The sequence below is a fragment of the Camellia sinensis genome, chromosome 4, assembly GCF_055761805.1.
Source record: "Camellia sinensis isolate YWXY chromosome 4, ASM5576180v1, whole genome shotgun sequence".
Lineage (NCBI taxonomy): Eukaryota > Viridiplantae > Streptophyta > Magnoliopsida > Ericales > Theaceae > Camellia > Camellia sinensis.
Genome location: NC_138964.1, coordinates 66335270 through 66351792, shown reverse-complemented (window position 1 = coordinate 66351792; position 16523 = coordinate 66335270). Strand labels below are relative to the sequence as shown.

The following is a 16523-nucleotide window of genomic DNA, read 5'->3' as shown; positions in this document are numbered from 1 at the left end:
CATCAGAATAAAATAGGAAATATTCTAACACATTCTAACACTCCCCCTCAAGCTGATGCAAAGATATCTCTCATGCCCAGCTTGTTAAGAATGTCACGGAATGGTTTATTCCCTAATCCTTTGGTGAGAACATCAGCTAGTTGATCTTTAGATCTCACGAATGGCGTACATATAGCGCCACTAGTGAGCTTTTCTTTGATAAAATGCCTATCAATCTCCACATGCTTGGTCCTGTCATGCTGAACTGGATTATGAGCTATATTGATGGCTGCTGTATTGTCACAGTATAACCGCATAGAATCTGTCTGATGAATCCCCAAATCCCTCAAAAGTAGTCTAATCCATAATAGCGCACACACACCCTGAGCCATAGCCTTGAATTCAACCTCTGCACTAGACCTTGCAACTACATTCTGTTTCTTGCTTCTCCAAGTAACTAGATTTCCTCCAACAAAGGTACAATAGCCAGAGGTTGACCTTCTATCAGTGACTGACCCAGCCCAATCAGCATCTGTATATGCCTCTGTACTAAGATGACCATGGTTAGAGAAATAGAGATCTTTTCCCGGAGAAGACTTCAAGTACCTTAGAATCCTCATAACTGCCTCTAAGTGAATTGCACGTGGAGCATGCATAAATTGACTAACCATACTCACTGCGATAGCAATGTCAGGACGCGAATGGGATAAGGAGATAAGCTTACCCACTAGCCGCTGATATCTCCCTTTGTCTACAGGCTCGCCTGTGTGATCGTCACTAAGCTTCAGTCCAAGCTCTAGTGGTGTATCACAGGCTTTACTTCCAAGCATCCCAGTTTCTTTTAGCAAACCCAGCACATACTTTCTTTGACATATGAAGATGACCTCTTTGGACATAGCAACTTCAATACCTAGAAAGTACTTCAAGCTACCTAAGTCTTTGATTTCAAACTCATTAGCCAAATACTCCTTTAACCGAGGAACCTCCTCAATATCATCCCCTTTGAGTACAATATCATCTACATAAACAATAAGAGCTGTCGTCTTACCATGTAAGGAGTGTTTCACAAACAAAGTATGATCAGCTTGACTCTGTTTGAAACCATATCGCAGCATAGCCTGAGTAAATCTCTCAAACCAAGCCCTAGGTGACTGTTTGAGTCCATAAAGTGACTTGGGTAGTCGGCATACTTTTCCTTTAGTTTTAACATCCTCAAAGCCTGGGGGAATATCCATGTACACTTCTTTTTCCAAATCTCCATGAAGGAAGGCATTCTTCACATCAAATTGGTGGAGAGGCCAATCAAGATTAGAGGTAAGAGAGAGGACTCTGACAGAGTTCATCTTAGCAACAGGAGCAAATGTCTCCTAGTAGTCTACTCCATAAGTCTGCGTAAAGCCTTTGGCCACCAATCTTGCCTTGTAACGTTCAATAGAACCATCGGCTTTGTGCTTCACTGTGTACACCCACTTACATCCAACAGGTCGTTTGCCCTTAGGCAACTCAGCCAATTCCCAAGTGCCATTTTTTGCCAGGGCTCTCATCTCCTCTATCATGGCATGCTTCCACTCAGGAGTAGAAAGAGTATCCTAAAAATTAGAAGGAAGACTCACAGAAGACACTTTAGACAGAAAAGCTTTATAGGAAGAAGACAGATTAGTGTAGGAGACAAAATGAGAAATATGATGTTGAGTACAAGATCTAACCCCCTTCCTTTTAGCAATAGGAACATCTAGATCAGAAATAATAGAGTTACCTGGAGTTTCATCAGAAGAAGAAGATTCTGGACACTCATCGGAAGAAGAAGATAGCAGTGGAGAATCCGAATGGGTCTCTTGTACCCAAGTAACTTGTTTTCTATCCTTGTCCCTGACATAAACTTTGCCATCTTTCACTGTGGATTCAGACTCAACATTCTCAATATCAATAGCGGGGTCACCAGTAACATTCTCAACCTGCTCAATCACCGATGGTAGTGACACAGGAATCACTTCACACCAAGGCTCCCCCTAAAGGGAGCACTGGGACACCGAAGAGGGCAAGAAGTAGGACTGAGACTTAAAGAAAGACACATCCACAGAGACAAACCATTTTCGAGAGGGGGGATGATAACACTTGTAGCCCTTTTGTGTGGCAGAGTAATCCAGGAAGACACACCGAAGAGACCTAGGATCCAACTTACCACGGGAAGGAGAATGGTTATGAACAAAGCACACACCCAAAAATTTTGGGAGGAATGGAGAAACCAGACGAGTGGGACCCTAACAAAACCTGAAGAGGAGTGTGTATGTTGAGGACTTGGGTAGGCAAACGATTGATAAGGAAGGCTGCAGTAAGAATAGTTTCCCCCCAATATGATCTAGGAACACGCATTTCAAAGGATAGACAACGCGTAATATCAAGAAGATGACGGTTTTTGCGCTCTGCAACACCATTCTGTTAAGGGGTATTGGTACACGAAGTTTGGTGAATAATACCATGAGTGGCAAAATAACGGGCAAGGCCAGAGTCGATGTATCCCCCTCCATTGTCAGAACGCAAAATTTTGACAACCGCCCCAAATTGAGCGCAAATCATTTTATGAAAATTTTGGAACACAGAAAAAACCTCACATTTGTCCTTCAGAAGATATACCCAGGTGGTCCGAGAACAATCATCAATAAAGGTGACAAACCATCGGTGACCTTTTAAAGACACAAAACGAGAGGAACCCCATACAACAGAATGAATCAATGAAAAAGGAACTAAACTTTTATTAATAGAAGGAGCAAAAGAAGTTCGGTGTTGTTTTCCAAGTTGACACGACTCACATTGAAACTTAGAAACATTATTTTTCAAAAAAACAGAAGGAAAAAGATGCTTAAGTAACAAAAAAGATGGATGCCCAAGACGATGATGCCACAACCATAGGTCTTCCTTTGTAGATGGTAACTGGATGGATGTATGAGCCCGCTTGTCTGCTTGATCCAGGATATAGAGACCATTCTCGTTGCTACCACTGCCAATCATCTTCCTCGTGACAAGGTCTTGAAACAGACAATGATCAGGAAAAAAGGTTACACTACAATTCAAGTCCCGCGTAATACGACTCAAAGATAAAAGATTAACACTAAAATGGAGAACATGTAATACAAAAGACAAAGGAAGGGAAGCAGTGGCATGAATTACACATTTTCCTGACACAGAAGAAATGGTACCATCAGCAATTCTAACTTTATCTTGTCCTGAAGAAGGGGTGTAAGCGGAGAACAAATCAGACGACCCAGACATATGATCGGAAGCACCAGAATCGATAATCCAAGGCAACATTTGATGAGATAGGAAAGCACTTGTAGAAGAAGCCAAGTTACCTGAATGGGCAAAGTTACCTGAAAATGAACTAGATGCCCGACGGTCTAACAAGTAGCGAAGAGCAACCTCTAATAACTCAGAAGTAGAAAACCCAGAAATATCAGCCGAGGAAACAGCCGGAGCGGGGGACAAAGGCTCAACTGTATCAGAATGATGAGTTCGGGCATTGGGCCCTTGGCCTCTAGAGTGACCCAAGTGACCCCCGCGGGACCCAAAACGATCTCCACGACCCCTAGATGACGGCCCATGCAACTTCCAACAAGTCTTACGAGTGTGGCGAGGACGACGACAATAGTCACAGAAAAGGGTATCCTTCTCAGAAGGAGGACGAGAACCACGATCCCCATCTCAAGAGGGTGTAGAAACCAGGGCAGATCGATCAGAAGAGGCAGGCGGAAGCATAGCAGAACGTCGACTCTCCTCATTCTGCACATAAGCAAATGCTTCTTGGAGAGAAGGAAGCACATCCATACCCAGCAGATGACTCCTAACAGGATCAAACTCCATATTCAGACCTTCCAAAAACTTGAAGACCCGCACTTGTTCAACAAATTTCCAGTACCCAGCAGAATCAGTGGGACACACAGGCTTGTAGTCCTGAAGATGATCAAGTCTCTTCCACCCATTGCTAAGGAATGTAAAATACTCGAGGATAGTCATCTCACCCTGGACGGACCGGTCAATGGAGCGTCGCAACTCAAAAGTCTGGAAAAAATTGCCTTTGCGGGAATACGTAGTGGCCACAGCCTCCCAAATATCCTGTGTTGTGTCCATAGACCAGTATCCTTCACCAATCTCCGAAACCATAGAATGTATCAACCAGCCCATGATAAGAGAATTGGTAATCTCCCACTGATCATAACCTGGATCTGTGGAACTGGGGGCTTGAACGCGCCCATCAACATATCCCATCTTCCCTTTGCTTTTCAAAAAAATAGTCAAACTCTGTGACCACGCTTAATAATTTTGACCATTAAAGAGAGAGGTGGTGATTTTTTGGCCAGGGTTGAGGGAATCAGCCATAGTAGTAGGCAAACAAGGACTCGGGCCCTGAGGAGTATGCGAAGTAGTAGACTCACTAGTCAATTCTGCCATGAATATGCTACTAAGGAACTCTCACAACAAACACTGGTCTAATCACAAACCCGGAAGATGGGAAATATACCAAACAGAACATTTTTTTTTTTTTTTTAAGGTTTTTTTTTTTTTTTTTTTTTGTGAAGACAGAAAGGAAAAGGGAAAAACAAAGGAGAGAGAAGGAAAATTACATTAAATCACTGAATAACGACTTCAACCTAGACCCAAGACAGAGCCGACACAGTTGACTAGGATAGAGAGTTGACTCAACCAAAGAGATGAGAGGATCGATGTGAACTAGAGAGCCGACTAAAGCAGAGAGGTCCTGAGTGGCTGTCGACAGCCTGAGGAGGGAGGAAAACCCACCCGACTGAACTCCAAGCTTGTCGACAGACCTGGGTGAAAAACAGGGGGCTCTGACGAGCCCTAGGGTGCCGGTGAAGCCCTAGGAGGCTGTGGCTAGGGCTGCCAAAGTCCTAGAAGAGTGCGACAAAGCCTGTCGGGGCCCTAGGAGACTGTGATTGATCCTGTTGGAACCCTAGGGGAATGGCGTCTGGTGTGGTGTTCTGGTGGTGGTGCGAAGGTGGCTGTAGGGTTGTGATTCCTAGGTTTTAGAGTGGCTCTGATAGCATATTATTTTTAGCAAGGAAAAATTAGAGGTATGAGTGGTATCTCATCCCCTTTTATATTAAATCATCATCATAATTACAGAAGTGCCATAAGGCATAAAATAAGAATATACTAAATATTCATCAGAATAAAATAAGAAATATTCTAACACATTCTAACAAAGGAAAGGTACCAAAGACCAAGGTTGTTAAAATCGGGATCCTACGTTGGATCGTTAGAGGTGTTTATAAGATCGGATCGTGGAATCGGATCGAGAATCGTAAGATCCTACTGAAAAAGACAGATTACATAATAATTTAATTTAAATTAATATTTCTTATAAAGCATACACAAAATGAGTTTATATTCTATTAAAAAGAAGTGAAGATATTGTGAAAAATATAATACTCCATGTAAAATGTACATATAATATTATACAATAGAAAACTCGATGCTAAAAGTATTGTATTTCATCAAAAAAGAAGATGAAGAAGAAGAAGAATTCTACAACAAAATACTTTACAATCTACAATGATGCACAAAAAGTGAAGAAAAAATATTTAACAAAGTTGATATAAAAATAGATTAAGAACTCAAAAGAATAACTTAACCGAATGATAAAGTTTGTCGTTAGCATCCCTGGTGGAGTGGATTCAAGTCACAAAAATAATCTCTCCAAAAATTAAGATAAATTTGCAATCATCTTACCCTCCTTAGACTCCGCTAAAGCTAAGTTTGTTTTTTCGATTATTTAATTTTTTTAAATTACCGCAATATTTGAATATTTGTTTCCTAGTTTGTTTTTCTTAGTCTATTTGATTCAATACTACTTAATTTTTATTATTTTATTTTGACCACACAAATTGGTATTTAGACAACAAACATAAAATTTACAATAAAATATGTCATACAATACAAAACAAGGCTTGTAAATTGGATCGGATAGGATCGGATTCGGATCGGGATTCCGCGATCCTATAAGATCCCATTACCAGGATCGAAAGATCCTACCTATAAGGAGTTTTTTACACGATCCGGATCGATTGTACTCAAATGGATCGTAAGATCGTAGGATCGTAAGATCCGGATCCGGATCGGGATTCTGATAACCATGCCAAAGACTTGTGGGAAGAATTATATATCTATCACATACTCATCCAGATATTGCCTATGCAGTTGGGATAATGAGTCAATTTATGCATGATCCTCATGCGACCCATTTGGATGCAATGTAACGCATTTTGAGGTATCTTAAATCCGTTCTTGGAAAAAGAATTTTGTTTTCTAATCATGGTCACTTCACAGATGCAGATTGGGCAGGCTCTATACATGTCTGACGATCTACCTCCAGTTACTGTGGTTTTGTAGGGGGAAATTTGGTCACACGGCTTAGGAAGAAGCAGGCAATGGTATCTAGATCTAGTGTTGACGCAGAATACAAAGCTATGGCACATAGTACATGCGAACTGATATGGCTTCAATCCTTGCTAAGTGATATAGGGCTTGAATGTAGTGAACCCATGATTCTGTACTGTGACAACAAAGTTGCCATAAGTATTGCTCACAATCTTATTCAACATGACAGGACTAAGCATATTGAGATCGACAGACATTGCATTAAGTAGAAATTGAATAAGGGTTTGATATGTATGCCTTTTGTCCACTCTGAAAATCAGTTGGTGGATATGTTTACTAAGGGTCTTAGTAGTAATGTCTTTCACCCCATTTGTTGCAAGTTGGGCATGAGTGACATCTTTGCACCAAGTTGAGGGGGAGTGTTAAGTGTTAGGGTAGTTATGTAATTTGTGTCTTCCTATTATTATTATAAATAGTTGTGTGTAAGGGGTGAACCCTAAGTTTTTGTTCAATATTATTTCAGCAGCCGTTCTCGTTCTCTCTCTCTCTCTCTCTCTCTCTCTCTCTCTCTCTCTCTCTTCAACTTCTTCTAAACATTCAACAGTATTCACTATTCAGTTTTAAACAAACATTACGTTAGGGTATCACACAGCCCTTTACTTATAATCGTCAATCACAATGTGAAATACTATCATTTTGCATTTTGTATTTTTCTCGTGCTAAAAATATTAAATCAACAATTTAGGAACTATGGTGTTTCATTGTTTCAGGTTCCAGCAAGACCTAACTACAGCATGGTTCTATACTATGCTGCTGATAGGCCTGTAAATAAAAATTCTTTGTTGGGTAAATTTGTTGATGGGTCCGATATGTTTCGTGATTCAAGATTTAAACTAATTCCAAGAATTGTTGAGGTACGAACTTTTTTTCCAGTATCAAGACCATGTGTAATTTAGCGAGCTTATCTTGTCTTGTTTTTGAGTAACAAATGGTATTGACAGGGATATTGGATGGTAAAGCGTGCTGTTGGAACAAAAGCTTGCATATTAGGGAAAGCAGTTACCTGTGAATACCTTAGACAAGACAATTTCCTAGAGGTAATAAGATTCAATTCCGGCATCCTTGAATGTTTATCACCCTTTTGTTAGATACAGTGATGATCTTAATACAAAAGTTATCTTGTATGTCTCGTATTGGAATCACATCAAGTCAAATGTGAACTTATATAATGAATGTTTTAATTAGTAGAGTAAGTAGAAGGGAGAAGTGATTAGACTGTTTCTTCCCTTCCTTGTTTCACTATCTTCCTCTCGTTTTGGTCCATCTTTGTTCCTTTTTTTCTTACCTGTCTATAATTTTTACCAATGGTTAAATCTGCATTTCTCTTTTGTAGTTAGTGTTCAATCTGTTAAGTTGCCAATAGCCCCCAAAACTTAAGTTATTAGGAAATGGACCCGACAATGTATATCTATCAATCTATCCAACTCACTCCTTCACATGCAACCCCATCTTACATGTGGAGATGCAAACATCAAGAGAGAATAAAGAATGCAAAATGAGTCAATACCATGTTAAGTCACCAAGTGTCCCAAAAGCGTAAGCTATTTGGAAATGGGTCAAACAATATATATCAAGCTATCCAACACAACCAAGAGATTCAGCAGTGTCACTCTTAATGGTCCCATAATAAATATTTTGTTGTATTTTCTATTTCCCTTAAAATATCCTCATCTTTGTTTTGTTTTGTTTTTTTTTTTTTTTTTTGGGTTTTTTTTTGTTTTTTTAAATATCCTTATCTTAAGGGATCCACTGTAATGCCCCGAAATAATAACAATAAACCATCTCACGACATTTAATAAATAACAACACGTTCAATATGATAACCTTTCATTTATATAAGTGCAATGTACAAAAGATGACATATGCGAATATAAATTCATAAATCCTAGATATTGAATCTATAGCATATACCACATATGAGAGAGAGAAAATGAAAGGATAAGTAAATTAATGCCTTAATGGCTACACCTTTCCAAGACCACACTTGGTTACAACAAAATGAGTTTAACTCAATACAGTTTAAGCCTTAGGCTTGTACAAAATAATTGCATCAAAATCAACAAAAGGAAGCTCTTAGCTCCAAATTCTTCCAAACTATGACCTTGGTGGAGGCATGTCATCAATACCTGAAAGTTGTTTTCCACATAGGGTGAGTCAAAGCCCAGTAAAAATACTTGTGTATGAATCTTGACGAAGTCATAAGGTGAATGCACATGCATGTCATTTGCCAAAACATTTTATATTTTCATCTCAAAACCGTGCAATGCCAGATTATATACCAATTCATGAAAATAAATTTTTTATAACAGAAAACAGTGCAATGGATACAAAGCACTGGAAATCTTTAGATACGTGTCTGCTAGTATGCTATACAAGCACTACCAAAGCCATTTTATCGGTATTAATCGGAAAGATCGGCACCTAACTGTGCGGGTTTCTAAACTTTTACCAAGAACACACAGACCAACATAATAACCACAACTACGCTCCTACCCAAATTCACCAAGGTGTTCACCCATTTTTCTCAAATAAATACATTTTTAATTTTTAAGTATGCAACAATGCTTAGTGCAATATGGATAAGAAATTAGTTTCAATACATCTAATCCTTATGCAGTTTCTACTACAATCAAAGTTATCATCCACCGATAGCCCAAAACAGATATTTCTAATCAATAGATAATTTCCGAATAAAACATAATTTCATCATTTTCAAATGGGAGTGATATTACATATACAAGTCCACCATTCTCATCAACATCACATTCGATCCAATCTTACAAATCCAGCATCATTTTCCATTTTCCTTTCACAAGCCAAATACCCATGGTTTTAGAACAAAACCCTTTTTTTCCAAAATCGATTTTTGAATGATAAAATCCACCACTTTAACATAGCTCAACTATAAATACATTCCCACAACTATTTCCATTAATCCATTTGAAAACTCCTTTTTTAAATTTCAAAATCAAACCCTAGGTTTTACCCAAAATCCTCAAATCACTAGATTCTTTATATAAACAAATAACCAAGGTAAAAATCATACTAAAGGTCGAAGAAATCCCTACCTCAAAGCTAGAAGACAAGGGAAGTAAGGATGAAACTTTGACGAAGCCGAAAACGAACTTTGCTCCGATTAAAATGAAGCTCTAGGTGAGCTCTACGTTTTTTTCCAAAGGACAATGGTGGAGGAATCAACGGATGATGGTGTATTTGGGACTTGAAATCAAGAACGAGAGAGAGAGAGAGATGAGTTTAGGGTTTTTGAAATGCTTAGAGAGAGAGGAGTGAAAAAGTGATCTAAAAAGTCTCTTTTCATAACTGATATACATGCAGACCGTTTGAGCGACCAAACACAATAAGTGACACCACTAGAGCGAACAAAGTAACCGTTCGAGCGCACAATGACACCCTCCTAAAAGTTTTGTAGACAAAAGTAAACCGCTCGAGCTCAAGAAAGACCGCTCGAGCGAAGAACACCACGCTCCCAGAAGGTTTGCAAACCTGCAAAAATACTCGGAGATCTCAAAGACTGCTCGAGCGAACATGCCAAAACCTGGGCAATAACTCTTTTGAAAAACCAACTCCTAACCTGTTCCAAACGCAACAACAATATTCAAATGACCAACTCAACAAGGAATAAGATAAATAAGGACATGAATAACCATTCAAGACAAGGGATCCCGGGTCCAAAACAATAAATGGGTCGGGTCTAAACCGGAATCATTATATCTGCTATCTAGAAGGTGTTGAGTTTTAAAATTGAAATATGCATTTGAAGGCAATCCTTCATTACAATTTAGTTTTATATATGGTCATGTTTATATGAATTTAAGGTTTTACAAATTGGCTGCTCTTAGATTTGAACTCATCTTCTCATGCTTGGCAGCCCAATTTTTTACCACTGACTGGACCAACCATTGCATCCTTAGCACCATCACCATCATCATGATGGAATATAAAATTTCAACCTGAAAGCCCTGTGAATTCCAATTAGACTCTTGTAATTTTAAACAACCACAAGGGAAGCTCAGGGGAGTAAAATTGACCCCTAATTGTGATGTGGGCATGGATATTTGCTTCTCACTGAAGTAATCAGCTCCCTCATTGGCTGATCTAGGTTCCATTTTGACCTCTGTGCCATAAAACCATGACAATATCCAAAATCAATTACTAGTAAAATGATTCGTAATGCCAAGAATTTAGGATTTGATGTCTTAACCGTCCTACAATAGCATCTACATCTCCCTCAAAACACTGCTGGAAACTGTTTTATGAGTAGCAACCCAAATGCCTTTCAAGAGAATTAATATTTTCCCAAAAGAGCTGTAATCTCTATTATATCTCATAATACCTCCAATGCCAACTTCTTGTGAGTTCCTAGATGAAAAGATGACATGCTGCAATTTGTCGTCATTAGAAGAAAAGATGACTGTATCTAATATCTATGCATAAGGTGGCATGTAGCAATTTGGAGTCTCGCCTAGGACATGGAAGATGTTGAGCTGATAGGAACATCACTAGTGAAATATATAATTTCATCACCAAATATTTGTAATGGCTAGGATTTTTGTATTTGATAATCAGTGTTGATGCAACATGAATGGCTAACAGCAGATACCTTTGGTTACTAATTATGTCATACAATGGTGTGTTGATATATTTGTAGGTAAACATGGTTGTTATAGATCGCATTCATCTTATTTAGTTGACGTAATTCCAAAAGGGGAAGTTCACAGCGCAATGTGAATAGGGTTTATGAAAACACTATATTAAAGTCATGTCTTGTTTTGAAATAGGTAAAAAGGGGCAAATCTTCCAAAACATGGACCTGATAATCTGAGGGCAAATCTTCCACTATTTTAAAGTCACTTTACCCTTTTTTTTTGGGTCTAGTTTAGATTCTACACAAAACGCCTTTAAAGGGGGAACTGTTGTTAGATTTCGTTAGGGCTGTCTGGCTAAATGTCCGTTACCCACCACTACTACTTCCCGACACACTGCCTGCACCACTGATGCTGCCTTCACATTCCGCACCCCCTCCTTCCTATACTATACATACATATCCTAACCACTAACTCACTGACTCACTAATAGTACTCTCTCTGCACCCTTGCTTCCCTCGCTGGCTGGCTAAATGGCATATATATGCATTTTATTAGTTCTAAACCCTCACTTCCATAACCTCATCGTCACATTTGATTATGAAATCAGTAGGGAGAGGTGAGTCTACTTTGATCTCCACACAGATTTTAGTATTGCCTTGTGCAGTGAGTTTATCCATATAGAGGGGCTCTCCCACAGAACTTGCAATTCTACTAAGACCTTCCTCATCCCAATATTCCATAGGTATATTATATAATTTGATCCATATTGGAATGATGTCTAACTTTTCCTTTGACAATTTCATCATTTTGTGCCATTTTTTCAAAATCAAAAAGTAACCCCAAAAAACCAAGGCCCCTCCTCTCTCCCCCTCTCACTTACCCCTAAATAACAAAAAAAAAAAAACACAGCACATTTTCGTGTTTTTTTTTTTTTTGTCTCTTTTTTTTTTTTTGTCTTTAAGTGGTTTTTTTTATAAAAAAAAAATACTTCACATATATTTTACATTTTCTTGCGTTGATATATTTGTAGGTAAACATGGTTGTTATAGATCACATTCACCATATTTAGTTGACGTCCCAAAAGGAGAAATTCACAGAGCAATGTGAATAGGGTTTATGAATACACTATATTAAAGTCATGTCTTATTTTGAAATAGGTAAAAAGGGGCAAATCTTCCAAAACATGGACCTGATAATCTGAGGGCAAATCTTCCACTATTTTAAAGTCACTTTACCTTTTTTTTTTGGTCTAGTTTTCGATTCTACACAAAATGCCTTCAAAAGCTAGTGAGCATTGTAAATGCTCTTTGCTTATTTAGCTGCTTCTTACATGTGCATCATCAGGTCAATAAGATTTTGTTATGAGCTTCTACTTTGCAGATTGATGTGGACATTGGCTCATCATCCGTTGCAAGGAGTGTCATTACTCTTGTCCTTGGATATGTGACGAGCATTGTTGTTGATCTTGCAATTCTAATTGAGGTTTGTGCTTTTCATTCCAATATTATGTGCAAGTGCAAGTAATATTCTCCTTAAGCTGTGGATTTTGTTGAGACTTTGTTGATCTTTTGAGTTTGTTATATCTTAGCTTCAAAATTATGTGGTGCATTATGTTGTGTTCAAAAAACATCTTCCATTTCTCTTTGATGATTTTCTGGTTCCAATGTGACATGGACAATAAGATATTGGGTGCTTTAAAAATGATATAAGCAGTACCTAATGGAAAAAAGAAAAAGAAGTTTACTTGTGAGGCCTGGTTAAAAAGGGGAGTGTCTGAAATTTTTCAGCATACTTTACTTTTCGTTCCATGCATATCAGTTATTATATTATTATATTGCCCCATTTGTTCTTTACCAAGTACAATATTACTCCTAAGTTAGGGAGCTATTATAAATACTGTTAAAGTAGTTTAGATAATTCTTGGCATGAACCTAAATATTAAGATTTAGAGGTGTCTCTTAATTTATGAATGTATGAGTTAAAAATTGTTCAAACTTTAATGGAAGTATGTAAGGCAAAGAAAAATGGTGTAATTTAAGGTTTGTTGGTAATAGTGTTGTTTTTCCCGCTTTTTTTGTTGATAAGTGTGGTGGTAAGTGGTGTCAGCCACTTTCAGAACTTTATCCTACCACCAGCTTAAAATGATGACTTTCTTCCTGTTCTGTTTGTTTAGTTACCGGGTGTCTCTGGCCTTCTATTGTTCAATTTATGTACCGCAGATCTACATTACTCCACTAATTGGTCAATTATATGATATTTTATGGGAATATCACTTTTTTTTGCCTTCTTGTATTCTTAAGTTCATATATGTAAGTGCTTTACTTTTTCATGAAGAATTTTGAAGCAGTTAATCATCATCTAGATAAGTACACGTTCACAAATTAGAGAATTTCAGAAAAGGAAATTCATCACCAACAATTTTAATAAAATAGTAGATGACCATGCTTCATAAAATTTCAGAAATTGTTATGTGAAAGTTTAAGATTGGTTTCTGATGCCATTTGGGGAACCCAAAAAACATTAAATAATAATAATAATAATAAATGAGCAAAGGATAGAGGACTACTCATCTGTTGTCTTAGATTAAAATGAAGGATTTTATCTTCATGGTGTTTAAATATGCAGCCTTAGCTTCTTTTTAATATTATTTTATTTTATTTTTTGGGCTCTAATGGCATTTTAATGAAGGGACAGAAGTCTTGCAGCTTTTGCATTTGTTTCCAAGGCATCTATAAATTCATACAGAAGTCTATAGTTCATATATATGTTTCTGGGTAGCCAGCTCACATGCAAACAATGAGGATTTTATGTGGATGTCAATTGCTACTGTGAATATTTTTATTTATATATTTATTTATTGATTGATTTTTTCACTTAGTTTTTGTCTAGTCATATTTTGTAATACCATTTTTATTGAACTTTAGGACATTAATATTGTTGCTAACTGTTAACTAAGACAAAATGCTTTCCACCTTAGTTAGGCATCTGCTTTAATATAGCCTATTAAGTCATTTATTCAACTGTGCAAAGCTAACTCATAGTGTAGTGAATGCACAAGATTCAAACAATAGTATTTTATTTATTTTTTAATCTGTTCAAATCTATCTAATTGCAACTTTTAATTTTTAAATGGCTCTACATTGTGAAAGGAATCTTGTCTGCAAATTTTGTAATTGAAAATCATGCTTTTTTTTTTTTTGGGTGAATTTGACAAATCATGCTTGGTAAAAGCTTAATGGAAAATGTTCAATATTAATCTCAAAATGGTAAAACAAGGAAGTTTAAAGTTCCATACTTGTTAACAATAGTTAATAGATTTTATCATTCTTTAATTTGGAACAGCATGATTCATTCTTAAAATAGTTTACTTGCAAAATTGATCGAAAATAGTTTAGTTCTTTTTTCATTCTTTTTTATTTTTGTAGAAATGTGTTTTTCCCATTTTTGATTGATGTACTTGATTTCAATTGCTTTCCAATTCTTAGCCATGAAAGCATGTGTGCCATACAGAGCTTTGTATTGACAACAGCTATATTTTTAGGCCAAAGAAGAGGCGGAGCTCCCTGAGTACATTCTTGGAACTGTTCGACTGAATCGTGTGAAGCTCGACTCTGCTGTACCTTTTGAAGTTTGAAATATTTTGATACATCAACATGCTGTGATCATCATATTTACAGAAGCAATTGGCATTATTGTAACTGGGTGCATTCCAATGATTTCCAGATTCTGGTGTGGATTATTGTTCTTATAATTTGGACTGGACATTGAAAATTCAATCATAGATCACCCAACACTGGTTCCAATGAGTATTTATTTATAAAACTCTCTTAAATAGTTTCGAGTATTTATTTAATGTAGTTACACATATCAAGCAAGTCAAGTGGGTTATCTTCTAATCTGTGTAAATGAATTATGCGAGGGATGAGGTGAAGAGACGCGAGCTATTCTGGTCAAGGCTGGTTGTGAAGGGGTGTGTTTCACAAAAGAATTCATAGCCTTTGCAGCAATGCATTGTTTCAACATAATTTTGGGATGCCATTTAATATTTTCATATTTTCAAATTTCACTTTCATATAGTAAATGTTAACATTACCCACCTCTCTCCCTCCCCAAAGAGGAAACATATGATTGTAAAAATAATATCCATATTCTTTTCCTTCTGGATTACAAGATTGATTTTCCAATCTTCACGTTGATGTGTCAATTTGAATTTGAAAATTTAGAATGGCTCAATTAGCTTGTATGTTATTTTTTTTGGTCTGCACTTTGTTGTAGGGGTGTTCACACATTGAGTCGAGTATGATTTGCTGCACAACCGTTAATCGAATCGATCACCTTGGGATGAAGAAGGCAACTAATGTCAACGAATTCGAACAAATGGGGTTGAATTTTTTTCGGTCGGTGGTTAAAACCGACCACTCATCTTTTTTCCCAATTCCTTTAGCATCATTTAAGAACCAAAACACCTTTCAAAATCCAAAAAATCATCTTTCAATCCTAAAAGATCTTTCAAGAACAAAGAAAAAAAAGGACCGTTCAAACTTCAATAAAATGTTCAAAACCCAAAAATCAAATAACATGTGGACTTATAGAGGGGGTGTTTAGAAACAGAAGTGAGGGGGAAGGACGAGACAAGGTAGCAGGCAAAGCAAAGGGTTTTGCACTTGTAGAGGGCTTAGGCAAAGCAAATTGAGTATCATCTTTCTCAATTGGTCTTCTCCGATGTCATGACCGTTTTGAGGATTGAAGATTTAGTTTTATTTCCACAATGAAATCATAAATGATGAAAAGAGAGATGGGTGTCTTCTGAATTTTTTCCCAAAAGTAAATGAGATGTATAGAGGTAAATCATAAATGAAGGAGAGAGAGAGAGGTTGTGCATTTTTGGAAAATGTTATAAATTTCAAATAATTTACTAAATCTTTTATCAAAATTTTTACATGGATGTGGGATCTACACAAACCGCACAAACACCTTTGTGTGGGTCCCACACCTATATAAGAGCTTTAGTAAAAAATTTGATAGATTATTTGAGATTCCTACTATAATTCTTTCTCAAATGGTATCAACTTTCTAATAGATAAATGCAATCAATATAAAAATTGTAAAATGGTGAAGAAGAGAGAGATGGGTGTACCTCCTCAAAGTAAATGAGATACAGATAACACGAGTTTCGGCTTTGAGGTTTTTCCTAAACTAAGCCTATTCACTAAGCTTTTTCCCAAACTAAGCCTAGTTTGCCGAAATTTTCAGAATAAGTTGAAGCGTGTTTACAAAACACGCTTTCAACATATTTTTGACCCAGACGCACAAAATGAATAAAATTGTAAAAGCGTGGTTACGAAATACGCTTTTAATTAAGAAAATGCTGTTTCTATTAGCGTTTTCAAGCTTAAATAATAGCACAACATGAAAACGTGGCATGCACTCACACTCTCTTCTCTCTCTCTCGGACACAAACACACATCACTCACACACACTCAC

The 16523-nt window shown here is 37.1% G+C and overlaps 1 protein-coding gene across 5 annotated transcripts in view; it reads left to right on the top strand.

Moving 5' to 3' along the window:
• Positions 1–15272, top strand: part of LOC114279999 (protein ENHANCED DISEASE RESISTANCE 2) — a 110763-nt gene extending 95491 nt beyond the window's left edge. For 3 of the 5 annotated variants that reach the window (XM_028222314.2, XM_028222315.2, XM_028222317.2), the window contains exons 19-22: positions 7143–7286; positions 7374–7469; positions 12420–12521; positions 14581–15272. In XM_028222314.2, coding sequence (XP_028078115.1) covers positions 7143–7286; positions 7374–7469; positions 12420–12521; positions 14581–14673 — 435 coding nt within the window. In that variant the 3' untranslated portion in view covers positions 14674–15272. The remainder of the gene's footprint in view (positions 1–7142; positions 7287–7373; positions 7470–12419; positions 12522–14580) is intronic. The other 2 variants (XM_082925114.1, XM_028222316.2) reach the window with 1 other exon arrangement.
• Positions 15273–16523: the final 1251 nt, after the last annotated feature.